The sequence below is a fragment of the Pocillopora damicornis genome, chromosome 4 (assembly GCF_964200805.1).
Source record: "Pocillopora damicornis chromosome 4, jaPocDami1.2, whole genome shotgun sequence".
NCBI classification, from domain to species: domain Eukaryota; kingdom Metazoa; phylum Cnidaria; class Anthozoa; order Scleractinia; family Pocilloporidae; genus Pocillopora; species Pocillopora damicornis.
Genome location: NC_142673.1, coordinates 30,413,652 through 30,432,208, shown reverse-complemented (window position 1 = coordinate 30,432,208; position 18,557 = coordinate 30,413,652). Strand labels below are relative to the sequence as shown.

General features: G+C 38.9%; 4 protein-coding genes across 9 annotated transcripts; 1 reads left to right on the top strand and 3 right to left on the bottom strand.

Annotated features, from left to right (window-relative positions):
• Positions 1–257: 257 nt before the first annotated feature.
• Positions 258–7,393, bottom strand: LOC113677014 (uncharacterized). 6 transcript variants are annotated; one of them, XM_089203639.1, is made up of 4 exons: positions 7,188–7,387; positions 6,668–6,909; positions 3,827–3,871; positions 258–2,539 (listed from the first exon to the last, which is right to left on the bottom strand). In XM_089203639.1, exons 3-4 carry the CDS (start codon positions 3,837–3,839, stop codon positions 435–437), a joined length of 2,118 nt encoding a protein of 705 aa, XP_089059765.1. In that variant the 5' UTR covers positions 3,840–3,871; positions 6,668–6,909; positions 7,188–7,387; the 3' UTR covers positions 258–434. The 6 variants fall into 6 exon arrangements, with proteins under 6 accessions (XP_089059765.1, XP_089059767.1, XP_089059769.1 ...); XM_089203641.1 differs by lacking the exon at positions 7,188–7,387 and adding an exon at positions 4,341–4,398 and having other exon boundaries at positions 6,668–6,752; XM_089203643.1 differs by lacking the exon at positions 3,827–3,871 and having other exon boundaries at positions 7,188–7,393.
• A 742-nt stretch (positions 7,394–8,135) lies between these two features.
• LOC149047690 (uncharacterized) lies at positions 8,136–9,805 on the bottom strand. The gene is made up of 3 exons (XM_089204293.1): positions 9,757–9,805; positions 8,974–9,124; positions 8,136–8,563 (listed from the first exon to the last, which is right to left on the bottom strand). The coding sequence occupies exons 1-3, from the start codon at positions 9,803–9,805 to the stop codon at positions 8,269–8,271; spliced, it is 495 nt and encodes a 164-aa protein (XP_089060419.1). The 3' UTR covers positions 8,136–8,268.
• Positions 9,806–11,200: 1,395 nt separating this feature from the next.
• Positions 11,201–13,447, bottom strand: LOC113677007 (uncharacterized). Its single transcript, XM_027193755.2, has one exon. The coding sequence runs from the start codon at positions 13,445–13,447 to the stop codon at positions 11,360–11,362; it is 2,088 nt and encodes a 695-aa protein (XP_027049556.2). The 3' UTR covers positions 11,201–11,359.
• A 2,948-nt stretch (positions 13,448–16,395) lies between these two features.
• On the top strand, positions 16,396–17,685 carry LOC113677003 (adenosine receptor A3-like). The gene has a single exon (XM_027193751.2). It carries the CDS (start codon positions 16,542–16,544, stop codon positions 17,448–17,450), a length of 909 nt encoding a protein of 302 aa, XP_027049552.2. The 5' UTR covers positions 16,396–16,541; the 3' UTR covers positions 17,451–17,685.
• Positions 17,686–18,557: the final 872 nt, after the last annotated feature.

The following is an 18,557-nucleotide window of genomic DNA, read 5'->3' as shown; positions in this document are numbered from 1 at the left end:
TGAAAAAAAAACAACAACAACAACAACAACAGCAAAAGAACGTTTTGTCGGTTTTTTTGTTTCGTTTTTTCCATTTGTCTGCTATTACGATTGGGACTTAAGTGACGGACGGACGGTCTTGAGAAGTGAATTGAATTGATAGATTGTTATATTCTTTTGTTGGTGGCCGGAAAATCCGTACTCTATGGCGATAACGGTCAATCTATTTCCCACGCTTTTAAATTTTCTGAAAAAGAAAACGCTATCCGACTCACAAGTTAAACTTTTGTTTCCGCATTTTAATTGTTTGATCTTTAAATATATTGCTTACACTGCTATTGATTATTGGGTTACTTCATTACGACAAAAATCACAGTATCGCAAAGAATCATCTGGGCCCTCGTAAGAGATTAATGGTGTTTCCAGCCTCCGAAAGACAAAACCTTAACGTCTCACTACGCGCTTTTGTCTTCACTCAGGTACTTGCCATGTTGGTCACGGCATTTGTACTGTTCATTGTCGAAACTATCGCACCGTCGTATCTCCCAGTTGTTGTTTCTCCAAGAAACTAAAATGCTATGTTGGTGTCCGGCTCCTGTCGTCGTCAGCTTTCTGAACGACTTTCTTCCGGTCTTTGCATCTTTCACTTCTTGAGCTTCCAAAGTTATTTCATGTTGGTGAGGACCTGGGGGAGTCTTTGTGGCGTCTGCCATTCGAAGTGTTAGTGGTCTATCTGTAGGTGCCGTTGGCAAAACACCAGAGCCTGCAAATGGTTCCCTATAGAGATAGCCGTAGGATTGTGATTTCATGAGCAGATCTTTCGTTGCTTCAAGTTCCTTCCACACGGCGCTGCCTTCTCCATGGATAGGCATGATGGGATAACGCTGACGCAAGACTCCAACACCTTTTATATCTGGAAAGAAGATCCGCGTTCCACTTGCTCGACAGATCCGCACGGTTTTGCCATCTCTTTCCAAAACACCAACGCTGTTTCTGGCTGTGTCTGCAGAATCGGTGCTGATCTCCTGCCCTGTGAAAAATGCAGAGGGTGTCTGGTAGTATTTCTTACTGTTGGTACCATTATAAGCCTTCTCGGGAGTTATTCCGCCAGAGCGACCGCCTTGAAATACTGTTTTTCCATACGCCTCTCTCTCTGAGCCTTTGTACTCAAGATTGAATGGATTCCATCTGTTTAGGGGCGTCATGTAGATTATTTCAAGTGGAATAGCGTACGTGTACTTCTGGGAGACCGTTGTGCAGCGTGGTTTCCTCTTTGGTCCTTTGCAAGTTTTCAGTTTCATTCCAGCTACTTTTGGTTGACTGGTCATAGCCACGTACAGGTTTGCATCTGAATAACCACGATGACGTATAGACTGTCCCATGGCGTCTCTTTCCAGCACTTTGAATAGTCGATGGTAGTAAGCAGCGTTCAGTTTTCCTGGTTTCTTGGGGTTCATACTCTGGGCAGCCAGGTTAAATGCTTCATCAGTCAGATTGCCGACATAGTTGTCCTTTCCAGGAATCTCTCCCATGAGTTTATCAAGCAAAGTGAATCTGGGATTATTATTGAATCCGTCGGACCACTTGTTGGAGTCTTTGGGATTGAGTTGGAATCTTGCTGCTCTGGTATTTATCTGTTGCTCATATTTCCGTTCGGCGGGAAGTCTTGAATGCAGCTCATCAACCATACGAAACCTGTTGAGTGGGACGTCTCGACTTAAGGGATGACACAGAATCCGATAATTCCATTGCGCAAAGACGGGGATGGTGCCATTGATTATATCTATAATTGTAGTTGGTAGAAAGGAAAAGTTCTCCAGATTGTCTTTTCTTCCGGTGTAAGAGGTAAAGCGAACTTTCTCTTGTAAGTCAAACCAGGATGTTGCGTCAATGAAATGTCGGTCGCTCTCGAAAGGTTCGTCAATATCTTCGGTTGCAGTGCCCCAGGCTCCCTCCAGGTAACAGAGTACTGGCTTGAAGTACTTTCTGTAATCTCTAACTGAATAATCTTGATCTTTCCACGCCTTGAACCATTCGCGCATCTCAACGACTTGTTCGTCTATCGTAGCTTTATTTTTGACTTCTGGTGGGACTTCTGGAAACGGAATTTCTTCAGTAGCATGGTAGTCTGTACTTTTTTTACTGGCCTTGAAGAGACGGTAATCGTTGTGCCTGGTCCTGAATTCCACTCCGTTAAGAACACCAATAAATTCTCCTAAACCAACTGTGCGAATATTATTGGCGTGTTCGTGAATTGCTAGAAGCCTGTTAGAAAATCCGTGCGTTTCCGAGTAGTAATTTCGCGTGCCATCGTGCCCAAGACGTACTTGCTTTACACCAGAGTCGCCATCAGATCTGATTCTTTCTTCGGTAAAAAACTGCTGCAACATCACCTGGCGGGACAGGGCACCCAAAATATTCCGGAATGTTTTTAGCTCTTTGGCAAGCTTCATGTCAGCATCCCCAATTGCATCTGCTACGTCGTTAAGGACGTCAGCGTAGCATGTACGACTTGCGCATGCCAAAACAACGAGTATTACTCGGAAGGGTGGATTCATTTCTATCGAGAGAGTGAAAATGTTGTCATTAATAAATGATTAGCAACCACTATAAAAAAAATCTACGATTTTATAAAGCGTCATACTGAGTGAGCAAAGCAAGGATTTCTTAGGAATATCATGTAACAAAGCTTCTTGGGTTTGGAACTTTGTTGAATGATTGTTTTACTTTCCAAGTTGTTGGAGCATAAAATTGTTGTATTGCCAGGATTTGAGCAACAATGTCCCATTTCGAGGACTTGTTAATCTGAGGGAACTGAGTGAAGTGACCGTCCTTTTTACGTGAGAAATGACCAAATAATAACAAAGAGTCTAAGCGAGTGACCGCTAAACAAGATGCCGCCAGATTTTATCTTTTATTTGTTTGAGTGTGTTTTCAAAAAGATTTCGAAGATGATCGAGATTCCCCAGCCTTGCACTGCCAGGTAAAACTCATTTTGCATATTTCTGAGTCAAACATCTGCGTGAGTCGTGGGTTAAAGAGTGCTCAAGGAGTTTCTCTTAGTGAGACCCTTGTTGATCTAAATCATGTTCACACATATCCACCAATATGTGATTATACGAGCAAAAGTCGTGTTAAACTAAATCGGAAAATGGAAAGATTTAACCTAAGCATGAATCCGCTATAATTCAAAACCAATATCACTTATCATATATACGTAATTCTTAATAGCATCCTAATAAACGTGATCATTCTTCGAAATTGACGACATGATATCCACATTAAAAGGTACCAAAAGTGTTTTCGCGATGACACTTTCCATTCAATAAATATATCGAGAGTTGTATATGCACTCGATTAAGGTTACTTATTGGTCCGGCTAATTTTTGCTTTCCTGAATATTTTTTTCCAAAGACCTACCCTATTTTGCGAAAAGGATTCAAACAAACGAATGTTGAAAACAATGGACTGAAATTGAAAAATATATCAGCGTAGAGAAATAACATGCACTACCTGATACTAGTACCTTTTGTTTAAAGCCTAAACCTTTTCCCTTGCAAAGCTTCTCTGACTAAGTACCCTCTCGTTTCGAAGTCCGCGGGAAAATGATTCTGACTCCAAAGAGTGTGTCCTCTTTAAGGGTTTTAGGCATGTCAAACTGCATGAGTCTACCTTAATGTTCATTTTAATTCAATATTCGTCGGTGTGTACTTGTTTTGCAATTCTTTACAGAAAGGTTGTTTGAACATATGGTTGTTTCCGTCAATTCATTAAATGGGAGCCTTTGAGATTGTACGATATTTAGAGCTGACATTGACCTAGCAAATTTCAGATGAACAGTTCTCACCATAACTAACCATATTGTTTGTGGAAGGAAGGTTTCACTGGGCACCTGAAAGAATACTCAACACATTACTTCTTTGTTTTCTTTTCAGCAGTTTGTTCAAGTTAAACTTTAAATATTTGAGTTTACAACGCTGACTATTGTTCCTGTTTAAATAGCTTTCTTTTCCCCAACTAAGTGCTGTTTGAAATATCATGTTTTTCGGTTTCTGTTTTCTCTAAAAGCATGTTTACTTACCTGTGTTGCCCAAAGCGACTGAAATGTTGTAAACTAGCTGATTACTTTCTTTTTCCTGTTAGCTGCAAAGTTTTTCTATCGTGAATTAAGGACAAGAAAAGACAACCACGTATGAAACGAGCCCGAGTATGATTTGTAGCATGTAACTGGCATGCTGTTAATCTTTTCTCATCTTGTTACGGTTTGAAATTGTTCAAGGTCACGTAGAGATATTGGCTGCATCGTGTTATGTTCATCAAATAAAATGACTTCTTGACTTTAAAAACAGTTTGCAGCTTACACTTTTGCTTGGTTAAAGCCTCTAGATCTCTTATGGTATTGTTAGATGGAGTTCATGACTAAAAAAAAAAAATCAAGAATAAATTGAAATAGAAGTCAATTATTGAATGACAGACTTTTAAATGTTCCCTACAAAGGAAATATATCTTTTCTCTTGCTGTAGTTCACCAGATGTCAATTTTCCCTCCAAGTTTCAATACGTAGAGATTTCTTTTTCATCCTTATCCTTTTTTTCTGAGGATCAGGATGATAGTGTATAATCTGCAGGAAAAATGAGCACAAGCATTTGTTTGTGCCCGGCGATGATAAATAACTCTACTGGTGTGCGAGTCTTCTTACTACATTAGCTTTAAACCGTTCCATTCTGCACATTTTCGGCTCTAGTTGTCTTCATACATTAATAATTTAACGTTGCATCATCAAAGTGGGGTATTTTTCCTATTACTCTATTAATTAATCTACTTGTTCCACAACTGCACCCTTATCAAAGACTGTCCAGCTTGAAAGTTCTACAAACAGCTCTTAGAAAAACCAAGCAAGTTTCATGTAGCTTAACTGAGCTCACCCTTACGGAGGAGAAAAGTTTGGACTTGAATAATACAGATCGTAAAGACCATTAATTAATATTTACACTAAACAGGATTTGTATGTCTACCTCCTATATTGGGGCTTTTGGCAATTAAAGGTTCTTCAATGGAGAAAAATTGTCCAACTTTCCAAAAGAATCCTACGAAGAAATTTTTTGCAGAGGTGGGATGTAAATATTGTTGTCAGCCGAACTTTTGATGACATTGGAAAAACACCTGAAGTTCCATTGATATTATAAAAACAAATAAAACGTTTCTTTTCATTTTAGTTTTGTCCTACTTGGAAAGACGAGATTTTAGATGCTCGTCAAGATTAATACAGTTTCATCTTGACTTATTTGTGTCAAACCAAGAACTTTTCCTTTTTTCAAGTTTTCGTTTCTCTAAAACGAGAAGCACGAATTTTCATTTATAAATCGACTTTTAACATAAATACTAAATAGATGTACCTTACTAGCACCCGTAATATTAAATTTCAAATAGTATGTATGTTCCCGAAGTAAAAAAACACTTTTTTCCCACAGGAAAACTAAATTGTGAGATTTTCGAAGGCTACGGTTTTTTCCTACATGTTCTTTTTTCACATTTAGCACAGACAGCAAAGTCCCCCTAATCTGTGAATCTAATAATGATCTTTAGACGATTTCGTTGTCATAGGACACCAACAGTTGAATACCTGAGAAAACTACCACTAATCGATGAGCCAGCTGCATTGTTGACAATTTTTTAAAAGACAATATATCTTCTTGAACGCCAGCTGAGTAACCACATACATTTTCATATGGAAAATTTCACTGGTGGGCTGCAAACTAGAGGCTGCATTACTGAAATGCAACAGAGAGGAAAAGAAGAAAATTCTAGCGGACAGTTCATGTTCTAATTACTCCTCCGGTTATCCGTAAAAACATTTTTAAGCAGTTGTTGTCGCTCGCAAATTACACTGGATTTCTCCTTTCGAAATTAAAGATTTGCATTTCGCAAATTACAGATTTCCATTTTGTGCACATAATACTGCCTTCGTCGTACTGCACGTTTTATAAAAACGTATAGAGGTTCAAATCCCTTGAGTTATTTATTTACAGCGGGAGAAAAAGGTCTACTGATAACAAAGAAAGTAGCACACTAGAAAATTTTGCCTTTTGTACTAAAAGAATCTCGTCCGGCTTTGAGTCCGAACAAGACAACCAAAAAGACAACCGCAGTAAGGCCGTAATTCTTATCTCAAGTTACACATTAAAAGTCACACTAGATCGTAGTTTCTTAAGTACTATTCAATTTCACATATCAAGATTTATTTTTTTTTATTGTAAAATTCTCACGGTAACGTTGCAGTAGCCATCAATACAGGTCAAAACAGTTCTAGTCAGTTGTTCGCGTGACTGATTGCTAGTCCTCAAAACATCAAGTTAAATTTGCCAGCTATGATTAGATAACATCATAAACTCCCGGATAATATTCTGCGATAAGTGCCGTCCCACTAATCGAAAATTTGGCATTCAGTTTAATCGTCTTGTTATGAGGGTTAGTCAAGGGATACTTGAACTCTTCGCGAGCTAAATTAATAATAGTTTAACATCATCGACGCCAGTTTGCAAAGGTAGGATAATGAGATGTTCGCAAACTCAAATAACAAATTCCATCGAGGTCAATAACTCCACTCAAAATACAGCTATCGTTTGTTGTTGATGTCATCAGTTTTATAGACGATTAAAATGAAATAAGAGTTAAGCTGATAACTTACTTCAGATTATCACTCGGTATAAAGTGGAGGCAAAGAAGCGATGGTAGATGATACGTCGTGTTGATCCAGAGAGGTTAACTTCATTCATTTGAACTTCTCGGTAAGTTTGCTCAATTTTATACATTTCCTCAAAGCGGTACACCGTCTGTGTTTCCACGCTTTAAACTATTTCCTGAGAAAGGCAAACGGCTTGTACGTGACGCGAGTTGCGGCCAAGATTAATACGTGACGCGTGAAGTTTACTGAAAAACGAGAGTGATTCGTGAATTTATGCACCGGTGTGAGGATTGATTTGCCTCCCGAAATATACATGACTAGTTTTCTTTCATTTTGTGAAAACCTCAAGATTTCTCTGAAATGCTGTTTACAGTATACGTGACGCGTGAACTGTCCTAAAATTCGTGCGTGAAACGAGATCAGGATCCCCTCTCTTTGCTAACCTCTTCCTAATCGTGAGTCGCACACGCCACGCTAAATTTAACCCTGTAAATCAACCTATACAAGAATAGAAATTATTTACCAAGGTTTATCGGCTTTTTGTGCAAAGGTAATTCCCCCATGCATATTTACTTCTAAGGACTGAACTTCGAAAACCTAACAGGTTAGGTGGAGTCTATTCCCAGAATAGGCCCAATAAAGCTCCGGTTTTCTTTTTTACAGTGAGTATATCCTCCGCTCAGACACTAACAAGGAAATTCCAGAAGCGCGCTTGCGGTGAGCGAAGTCAGTCTCGAATTTTCGTACTATATATGAATCGTGGGGTGATACGTGCTCAGCCTACAATTGACTCATGCGTGAATTTTCTTAAAAGTATCCGCATCTTGTTACCTACGTGTCCCATTGCATGTATGACGTACTGAACTCTGTTAAGGGCACACTGATCCATAAATTTCCGTTTCAGTTAAGGCGTATTTTGGATTTATGGCTAAAACTGGTATTATTTTTAGGGTTTTCCACTCTTTGTGAATGAAGTCTGTATTTGTTATTTTCTTTCTACAACAGGATGTAGCCTGCCGGGCAGGCCTTACATTGAAAAAGTCGTTACATACAGTCATCATCATTGTTCCTTCCTCTCCTTGTGAAGAATAGGGCCACTCCTTCTCACTCGATCTCACGGCCACGCTATCCTCTGCACATATGGCTGCCTCAATTCAGGTTTCTCAGTACTTGTTCCCTAAGCTCTTTTTCGACTGTTTTTTGCCACGTCTTGCCCGCCGGTCATCTTGGCCTTCCCTTGCCTGCTTTTGCCGGATTAAGAACAATGCGTGGGCTTGAATAGAGTTCCATTCGTTTGCTGTAAGGGTTGTTGACATTTCAGTGTCCTCTGGCACAACGCTATTGAGAAACAGCTTATTTTCTTCGTTTGTAACAATATCAGGATGCTCTCCCACCTTTCATCACTTTTAAAACGAAATTCTTGGGTTTTATAGCTGGTCAATTTCATGGGACATTTCAAACAAACGCTCCGGCTTCATCACAAATTACAAATATTCTAATAAATAACATGTTACGAGATAATTACGTTCTCGTGTGGTATGGAACGAGGATTAATGAACAAACTTTTAAATAAAGAAGAACTATAGATCTTAACTCAAAATATTTTAACCTGACACGGCAGCTCTGAATTTTTTGTCGAGAAATGTCAAAAGAAACGGGTTGAGTGCGGAGTTTAGGTAACCAACCATTAACCGCACCACAAAAACTTTAAATGGGATGTAGATGCTTCTGCAAAGGAAAGAGAGAAGACTGACACAGGAGCACGGTAACCAGCAGCATAATAAAGCCCCCACTAAGTAAAATATCGCCTTACCACTTTGTTCATTCTTCAAATACATCTTATTTTCTCCGGTGGAGCGCATTCTTCGGCTGTTATCTATGTCGACGTTTTTGTGGTAACTGGAAACGATAAGGTAAATGCCACTCGTAACCATGATTAGTAAAATGAAGTTCAGAACAGAGATGGGAAGAAAAAAGAGCGGAAGCAAGGAGACATAACAGAGCTCAATATGAACGAGCTCTTCATCTGTTTGCCATAACGGGAAGTGAGGCCAACAGTGAACTGTAAAGCCATATTATGAGGCTTACTGTCAAACCTTTCTTCCCAGTCGTGAATCCGCAAAGGCGAAAAGGATTCCCAGGATCACTGAGAATCTTGTATAGATCCACGCTGACGGCCAAAAGAGTCAAAATCGAGGTAGGGACAGTCGTGAGGTACAATGTGACCCGCGTCCTGCACATCATCTCTCTATTGTCCCAGATGCTCTTTGAAAATGAAAAGAGATGCTCTTTATTTCAAATGGCTCAACTATAGTGTCACTGTGAGAAGATCTGATAATGCTAACGAGAAAAAGATGTTTGTTGGATTCTTGCGCAGGTTTCTGTTAGCGACTATGGTATACAAAACTAAAAGGTTCCCCACGACTGCCGCTGCTACTATTAAAATGTGACACGTCGCGACTGAATATTCAAACCCTGTCCCGAAGTGAAAGCTGGGAGATCCTTTTCGCTCGATTTGTTTTCTGCTGACGTGTTAATTGTTCACTGTTAAGGTCACGAAAAGACTTTGGAGAAAACACGGCGAAACTTGCTATATTCTTTGAACCTTACAATGCGTCTCACTTTCGCCAAACAAAATAAGAAGTTCCTGATAAAGCGTGTCACTTCGTACGTTATATCACAACCAAACATGAAACCAGTCACGGTTCTTGAGAAGATATGTTTCAAAGAGGTCTTTTACACTCACCCAAACATGGCTGTTGGGGCAAGCTCTTTCTCTATTTTGCCCTGCACTATACTTATTCCTTAACTAATCCTGAAATACATGAGAATACAGCATTATGTCAAGGAAGGCCTTGCTGATAGAAAGCTAGGAGAATTTTACCAAGTTTTTCTTTTAAATTTTATTCATTGTAGAAACAATTTGTGGACTTCAAAGGAATTCATTCGGAAACAAGTTTGCCGATCGTATGGGTCAATTGAAATAAAACATTATGTACATCTGCAGTACCGGTATTTCTTTTCTGCCGTTCTTCGGAAGATAAAGTTAAAAAAAACATATGGTGCAGGTGGAGTCAAAAAAAACTTTTCACCGGCTGGAGTTTTGCCTGATGATGATGCGAACCATTTCACCTTCGTCATGTTATTTATTTAACCTGACCTCTATTTGCTAAGCTTTTAAAAAAAATGAAGAAGCAGGCTTTTTAGACCAAGATCATATAATTTATACCGCACTTTGCAAAGAACTCAAAGAACCCGATGTGAACACCCTTAAAACTGCGCTTTGTGGACTAAAACGAGGAAAAATATTTTCTTCACAGATGCAATATGTATAGGTAAACGTAAAATCAGGAAGGCAAACTAAGAAACTAAAAGAGGCGTTCATAGGGAAGAATTGTTTCTGTATTTTCTTACCTTATCATTCTTCCTTGTAAATTTTTTTATTGTGGTGTGGCGAATAAGTTTAAATGAAAATTACAAAAAAACATTAAAAAGGTAATGAATTCGGTAACACCGAAAAACTAAACACTTGGAAAACACACAAATATGACCTACTGGGACGTTTTCGCATTTGAGTTATTGCGTTAACAAATTTGATTCTGGTAAACGAAATATTCTCTGTAAGACAATTAACATCCAGTCTCCACCTGCAATTAGACTAAAAGCAAGCTGTAAAGTTCCCTGTAATTTACCTTCGCCGCACGATACGTTTGTATCAATTTGTTACGGTGACACCGAAATATCAGTTATCTTTAGTCTGTTTGTCTGTTTTATGTTAGCCAATTTGCAACGCCATCGTACATAGATTCATAGCACATAAACCTAACATGGCGCCTTTTTAGAATGTCACTTGGTTGCCAGGCGCTATTAGATTCCTTAAGATATCAAATATGTCTTATTTTAGTTGTTTTCTTTTCATCAAGATCAAATGATCTAGGTTTGTTTGGTCGTTTGGGTTTTTTCCGATTTCTATTGGAGAAGAACAGAACTTTCAAGCAAATGAAAAAATCACAGGTAGCGACCACTGTCGTATTCGTGGCTTTTCTGATTCGAGAGCAAACTTCAACTTCCTATGGTGACGCTCGCTGTAAACAAAACAAAACGGCCAGTCACTGGTTCCTCTTTCCATATGGTGAATAAGAATGAGGTAGCAGAACTCATACGCGTGCAAACAGGTGGAAAATACTGAATTGGGAATCGCATAGAGGTCTGGCGACAAATATTTCAAGGGGCTGCTGCGTTTCAAGCGAGAAAGACTGGTAAATTTTCTTTTTAGAGACTTCAACTGCTTCAGTCTCAACTGGCTTATCGCCATGAAAATACAGACCTAAGGAAAGCATTCAAACGACTTCTATTTAGAGTTCCACATTAATATCATTGTAAAAGGCAGAAAGCTGCAGTCAGTCATTCGTTGTAAAAAATTCCTGTTTGCAGAAGCTTTCAAAACTCGATAGAAGTATATCACCCAGCTATCTGCCTAAGCAGCATTAGATATGCAGATGCCGTTGATAAGCAAATTCTTTAAGGCACATAATTGTTCCCCTTTTTTATTTCAGCCTTTTCCCATGAGGCAATAACTACTATTTAATAAGTATAGTTTACTAAATTTTCCCAGTTTCTTGTTTGAAATAAAACTGAATATTTCTAACGATTCCCTTAAAGAAGAAGAAAAATAGTGCTGTGTCAAATGCCCCTCTAAGCGTTTAAATCTTCACTTAAGTACATTCCATGTTGGTCGAAACATTTGTACTTTTTCTCGTCGTACTCATCGCATTTGCGAATCACCCAGATGTCGTTTTTCCAAGCAACTCTAATGGTGTGTTGATGCCCAGCTCCCTGCGTCGTTAACTTTGTAATGTGCTTCCCCTTTGTCTTGGCGTCTTTCACCTCTTGTGGTGTTAAAGTGACTTCGTGAGTGTGTGCACCTGGGGGAGTTCTTGTGGCGTCTTCCATCTGAAGTGTGAGCGATCTCTCTGGTAGTGCTACTGACCCGACAGCAGAGCCCCCTAATGGTTCCCTGAAGAGGTATCCATAAGTTTTTGACTGCAGGAGAAGATCTTTCATAGCTCCAAGCTCTTTCCACACTGCGCTTCCCTCTCCATGAACAGGCATTATGGGGTAGCGCTGACGCAAAGATCCTATTCCTTTTATAGGTGGAAGGAAGACTCTGACTCCACTCGCTCGACAGATCCTCACCCTACCATTTCTGTCTAAAACGCCGACGCTTTCTCTGGTAGTGTCCGCGGCATCGACACTCACCTCCTTTCCCGTGAAAAATGCATCAGGGGTCTGATAAAACTTCCTGCTGTTAGTACCATTGTAAGCCTTCTTAGGGTTTCTGTCTCCATTTCTTCCATTTTCAAAGACTGTCTTTCCATATAGCTCTTTATCGGGTCCTTTGTACTCAATATCAAAGGGATTCCAATTGCTTAAGGGTGTCAGAAAAATTATTTCCATGGGAATGGCATATGAGACCTTCTGATTGACTTCTTTGCATCGGGAGTTTGGCTTTGGTCCCTTGCAGATCTTAAGATTCATTCCGGCCACTTTTGACTGACTGGTCAAGGCCACGTACAGGTTTGCATCTGAATAACCACGATGACGTATGGACTGACCCATGGCATCTCTCCCCATTACTTTGAACAGTCGATGATAATAAGCAGCGTTTAGCGTTCCTGTTTGTTTGGGATGAACAGTTTGGGCAGGCAGGTCGAACGCTTCATCTATTAGATTGCCTTGATAGTTGTCTTTTCCTGGAATCTCGCTCATGAGTTGATCCAGCAAGGTAAATTTGGGGTTAGAATTGAATCTTTCGGACCACTTTTTTTTGTCTTTGGGATTTAGTTGAAATCTTGCTGCTCTGAAGTTTTGGTGATCCGAGTAATTTCTTTGAGCTGGAACTCTGGAATACAACTCATCAACCATACGAAACCTGTTTGTGGGCATGTCACGCCTTAACGGATGGCAGAGAATTCGGTAATTCCATTGAGCGAAAACAGGTATAGTCTCATTAATTAATTCCATAATAGTAGTGGGTAGAAAGGAGAAGTTTTCCAAATTGTCTTTTCTCCCAGTATAAGAGGTGAAACGAATTTTCTCTTGTAATTCGAACCAAGTTTGAGCATCAATGAAATGCCGGTCGCTCTCAAATGGCTCGTCGATGTCCTTGGTCGCGGTTGACCATGCCCCTTCAAGGTAACAAAGTACAGGCTTGAAGTACTTTCTGTAGTCTCTAACGCTATAGTCTTGATCTTTCCACGCCTTGAACCACTCACGCATCTCAATGATCTCTTCTTCTACAGTAGGTTTACTTTTGACCTCTGGTGGAACATCGGGGAACGGAATCTCTTCTGTGGCGTGATACTCTTTGTTTTTCGTACTGGGCATGAACAGACGGTAATCATTATGCCTGGTCCTGAACTCCACACCATTGAGAACTCCAACGAATTCTCCTAACCCAACTGTGCGGATGTTGTTAGTGTGGTCGTGAATCGCTAAAAGCCTTTTAGCATATCCATGAGCTTCCGAAAAGTAATTTCGGGTTCCATCATTCGCAAGACGTACTTGCTTTACCCCAGAATCACCGTCGGATCTGATACGTTCTTCGACAAACAGCTGTTGCAACATCACCTGGCGGGACAGAGCTCTTAGAGTGTTTCGAAGAGACTTAATTTCAGCGGCAAGGTTTTTTTCTGGTTCATCCTTTTCGTCCTCAGCGCGGGAATCAAAGGCTCGAGAGGTAAGCAGATATAGAAAAGCCAATATATGGAAGATAGAAGCCATTTCTGTACCGGAGTAAAATAGGTTATGATCAATGAAAATAAAGAAAGTCATTTCCCTCAATCTTTAGATCGCTTTGTTGAGTTACTAGAACAACGTGATCTGGTCTCTTTTAAGACCTTCTGAAGAAATTGAAAATATCATAATCAAGAGTCTCGAATTGAGAGCAGATTTCTTGCTCAGATTGCGCATTTCATTTAATTCGTTAACATGTGGTGCGGGGGATCTGCGCGTACCATCGTAAGGGAAAGTTTTGATTCAGAAGAATTACAAAAAGAATTTAACTGACTAAAATTTCTTCAATTTAGTATCGGGAAGATTTACCAATGATTGTCTGTCGATACAGTACAATTCATACCTGACGTTATCGCAGCTCCAAAACTTAAAGTTAGGCTGAAGAAACCTTCTTATCTTCAGGACCTGTAAAAGGTTATGCGGTTTTGTTATACTGATTATTAGCTTTCATGCCATGCTGAATAATTATGAAGAAATATTTAGCAAGTTGAAAACTTATTTGATCACATGTAAGAATAGTTCAACATCTCGTTACTATGTTATATACTTTGAGAGGAGTATTTCCAACTGAAAAAAGAATACTCTTGAGTAGAAAAGCAAAAATAGTAATGACAAAGAATAGTGCAAGACAAATTTTTTCTTTGTTTCTGATCTCTCTCAGCTACTGGATATTTCAAGTTTACAAACAGGCCTGGTATTTTTATTCAATCAACTTTCAATTCTCTCCATTCAGTAGCTTAGTAGGTTCCGTAATCAAGTCCTATAGTCCCAGACAAAAAACACAATTACAACTTTCTCTGATACTTAAGAAAGTATAAATATTTGCTCATACGACTTTTAATCCCAAACATTGGTAGGAACAAAACCTGCTGCGGTAAAAGGCTTTAACCGACGAGGCTTTCATTTTAAAATGCTGAGAGAAATTGTAAATCGGACTTAGCTTTCTACAAATACCAGGAGTTATAATAACTTTTTGTTTACTTTAAAAGCGTTCTCTGTTTAAAGATCTCTCTTAAAAGAGTAAGCCGCGGCCAAAAAAATACTCAATAATTTATCCGTCAATTGCTCGATATTCTAAGTTTCCGTTTTCAAAATCTTTCTCATTTTCATTCCACTAACAATTTCCATCTTGCACCTTAAATTTCATAGTTTTTGCGGCTCTATATGCTCGACGCCGAAAGTTGATTAAGTTTTTTTTATGAAATTATTTGCTTTGTAATCATCCTGCCGTTTGAAACCTGTCTACTGTAATTAAAATGAATAAATACTCAACATCTCAGGAATAATTTCTCAATTTGGAATCAGAGAAAATTTGTTCTGATGTGAATTAAAAGATGCTGAGCGATATTGTTTAGCCCTGATGCAAGGTGATAGAGTATTTTAAAATCCTTTCAGATTTTAAAATAATATTGCTATTATTGTATAGGTCTTGTTAAATCAGATGCAGCAACAATTTAGTATATCCTTGCCTAGTTTCCATATTTGTCTTTGTAAAGTTATATTTGGCAATTGTATATCGAGCCCAAGACAAAATCTTAAATTCTACACTATATAGGCCTGATGTTTTTAGCTCTCGAAAGTTTACTTACATATCTTGAAAATTAGAGCCCAGATTGATTAAGAGAACCAAGTTAAAATTTGCAACAAATACAGCAACTTAAGTCTCAATGAGAACGCTTGAAATAACAGCTACATAAATTTCAAATCATGCATATGCCTCCCATGATATGTGCGCGTGAAAAGTCATTATTACTGTGTATTTTTGTCTCTAATAGCTATCTTCTTTCCTGTCAAATTATGGCGTGTAACATACGTAGATTACGGGCTTTAAGTTTTTTGAATTTGCGCAAGTTCCTCCAACAGCAAGAATAAACTTTGGCAACATTTAACGCCGCGAAAATTTACTGCATCCAATCAAATGAATCGGAGAATCCGAATTTAGTTTTAATTCGTATTGTTCGCATTAGGCCACCTACGACATCATCAATCGTGGATCGAGCTCTACCATGGATTACTCGTCGACAACAAGTTGTCAAGAAATTTAAAACATTTTATGGCTCTCTCCTTGTTTATGTGCTGCTAGTTAAGGAAGGAAATAGTTTAAATCCAGTTCCAAGCAAAATTTCATGTTGAACTGCAAAATTTATCGCCACAAAACACAAAAAATAATCATAAGTCTAAGAAAAAAAAGCGCCTCAGAATTTCCATTTCCATGGGGCGATGCATATTACAGGAATACATTTCTACAAGTTTCTGGCTGAGGGAGACGATAAGGAATCAATATCACTTTTACCCTCAAATCTACCAACAATTATTAACGTGCACTGAGCCAGTCGTAAATAAAAAAAAAAGATTATATTTTTTTCATTACTTCCATGCTTTCAAAGATAAATGGATGAACGAGCCGGGTGGCAAATGGAATTAAAATATCAAACAAGAAAGATGGACAATATAGCCTCCTTTTTTCCGTGGGAGGCGGGGGTTCCTCATAAAGACACATGTTACATTTCCCACTGCTTCATTTTCGTTTTAAAATCCAATTGCCTTAATTTTAATTTTTGATTGATAATATAACTAGTCTTTACTTTTCTTTTTGAGAACTTCCATCCATGTTTCCTCGCCAGAATTCCGAATAGTTAATTGTTGACTTATGTTCAATCATACCATTAGCACTTATTGAAATAACGCTGAGTCCGATACGAACGAGCCCTTGACAAGACATTCGGGAGAGATTAGCAATATAAGTCAATAAGCTTCCGCAAAGAAAAAATTGAATACTCACGATAGATGTGGCCAATAAATTTATTTTATTCTTTCAAAATGTGTTAAAGCAATACGTTAATACGTGTCACATTATCGATGGCAATCAAAAGATCAAGCCAACGAAAGGACAGAACTGATAAAGTCAGCTAAAGAATATTGACCTTTCCAGATAACTGATTCTAGAATTATAACTATGTAAATCAAATACTTTCTACTGTATTTTCAGAAACGTTGAGGCCTTTTAAGGCGGACAGAAGGAAACTTTGTTGACGATCTCCTCTAAAAACTGCAACGAAAAAAACCTAGACCGAAGACTGCCATGACGAGCTTGTTTAACCAAACTTTGAACAGCAAGACCAATGAACAGCAGATCAGAGTTAGCCAGGCAGATGACTTTAACAATCTCATAATCAAATGTGTTGTGAATGCAGTATTCTCGTTAACAGCTTTGGTGGGAAACGGTCTCGTTCTTGGCGCGATTTGGAAAACCCCTTCTTTGCACTCCCCTTCCAATATTCTCCTCTTTGGGCTCGCCTCATCAGATTTTGGCGTGGGTCTTATCGTGCAGCCATTGTATGTGACCCTACAGATCATTGAAGTTGTGACAAAAGAATACTTAACCTCTGCATGGACGTCGTACAGAATAACCCAAGCAATTTTTGTGTCAACAACGCTATTAACAATAACAGCAGTAAGCGTCGATAGATTTCTCGCTCTGCATCTTCATTTGAAATACAGGGCCGTGGTAACAGTCAAGCGAACTCTGATTGTTTTATTTCTGATATGGATAGCAAGCGTTGCATATGGTTTGACGGTTTTAATGGACTTATTACACCTGTCTTTCTGCGTTACGATCGTGTGTTCAAGTCTGATTGCAACTTCCATAGTCTATCACATCATTTTCAGAATCGCACGACGCCATCAAAGGCGCACCCAATTTCAAATGCAAGAAACTTTGAATAGAACGCGATTAAGGAAGCCCGCAGTCAATATGTTCTTGGTGTTTCTCTGGTTGTGTTTATTTTACACTCCCTATCTTTCCATAAGAATTGTCGTTAATATTGTTCGGTGGCCGTTCAGCTTGGTACGCCTCACTCTCAGTTGGTCAGCTGTCTTCGTTTATATCAATTCCTCCTTAAATCCTTTAATATACTGCTGGCGCATGCGTTACTTGCGCAGGGCGATAAGGAACTTTGCAAGAAACCAATTGCCCAGCGTTTACAAGTGATTATGCGAAAAGCAACTAACCTGATGAGTTTGAAGACGCGTCACAATACATTTATTTGGAATCATTTACTTCTCATGTAAATTATATGGACGACTTCGACTTACCTCAAGAGATTGTGTGAAGCATTTGAGTCTTAACACTGTCAGATGAATGAAAAATATTAGCCTTAGGCTTTCTGTTTTGTCTGGAGTTATTATTATTATTATTTTTATTATTATTGTTATCATCATCATCATCATTATTATTATTGCTATCATTTTTTGGCGGTGGAGTGGGGGTTGGGGCGGTTTATTGCCCTTTCTTCACTGACGCTCACGGTCGAGAGCCTCTAAACTTCGCCAAACTTCTTCCAAATCCGAAATAATGTTTCTCGTGAAAGAATTCTGAGCTAAATTATTTTAAAATAATTTATTAATTCTAAATTATTTTTTCCAGGGTCGAGGTAAAAAGTCACATAACTAACCAAGCATCATTGAGGTCAGCAATTAACGGCATTGATTTTCAAAATTAAGAAATCGTCAAGATCGAGCCGGGCTCGCTTTCTGTATTCTGAAAAATTGTGTTATGTTGCGCCATTGTTGGTTAACCCTTTAACTTCCAGGAATGACCAGGACAGAATTTCTCTTTACAATATCAGTACAATATCAAGCAGACAAGATGAGAATAAACAAAAATATCAACTAGGGGATTGCTAGTTGATCCAATACCAAATTCTTCGAACTACCACTATAAGAATGGAAAGGCAGGCTGTAAGGAGAATAACTATTGCGATCTCGGGAGTTAAAGGGTTAATCGATAACCCGATATTCAGTTCTTCCAATCAAATCCTCTTCCACGTACCCTAACTAGTGGAGTACAAGGGAAGACAAGAGTCTTCAAGGGTAGCGCTCAGAGGTTGCGCTTTCATGGCTGTGGTCTAGCAGCGCCCAGTGGCCCCTAGCGCCTAACTTTTGCTCATGGGCGACTTAGGAATTTTAGTTTTTCCATAAAAAGCATATGCTGGACACCCTGGATTTCACAGTTTCAGAGCTCTGGGCTCTCTTCAATTTTCCTTAGAGCACAACCTTAGCCTTTTGCCATCTTGACCGAAAAATGTCATCACGTCAT

Excerpts from the sequence above, each read along its gene's own strand:
- LOC149047690 (XM_089204293.1), bottom strand. The coding sequence starts at position 9,805 with ATGACGAAGGTGAAATGGTTCGCATCATCATCAGGCAAAACTCCAGCC. Across the intron at positions 9,125-9,756 it reads ATCAGGCAAAACTCCAGCCG|TCGCGACGTGTCACATTTTA; the intron begins GTGAAAAGTTTT and ends TTGAATATTCAG. Across the intron at positions 8,564-8,973 it reads CTTCTCACAGTGACACTATA|TTACCACAAAAACGTCGACA; the intron begins GTTGAGCCATTT and ends TATCGTTTCCAG.
- LOC113677007 (XM_027193755.2), bottom strand. The coding sequence starts at position 13,447 with ATGGCTTCTATCTTCCATATATTGGCTTTTCTATATCTGCTTACCTCT.
- LOC113677003 (XM_027193751.2), top strand. The coding sequence starts at position 16,542 with ATGACGAGCTTGTTTAACCAAACTTTGAACAGCAAGACCAATGAACAG.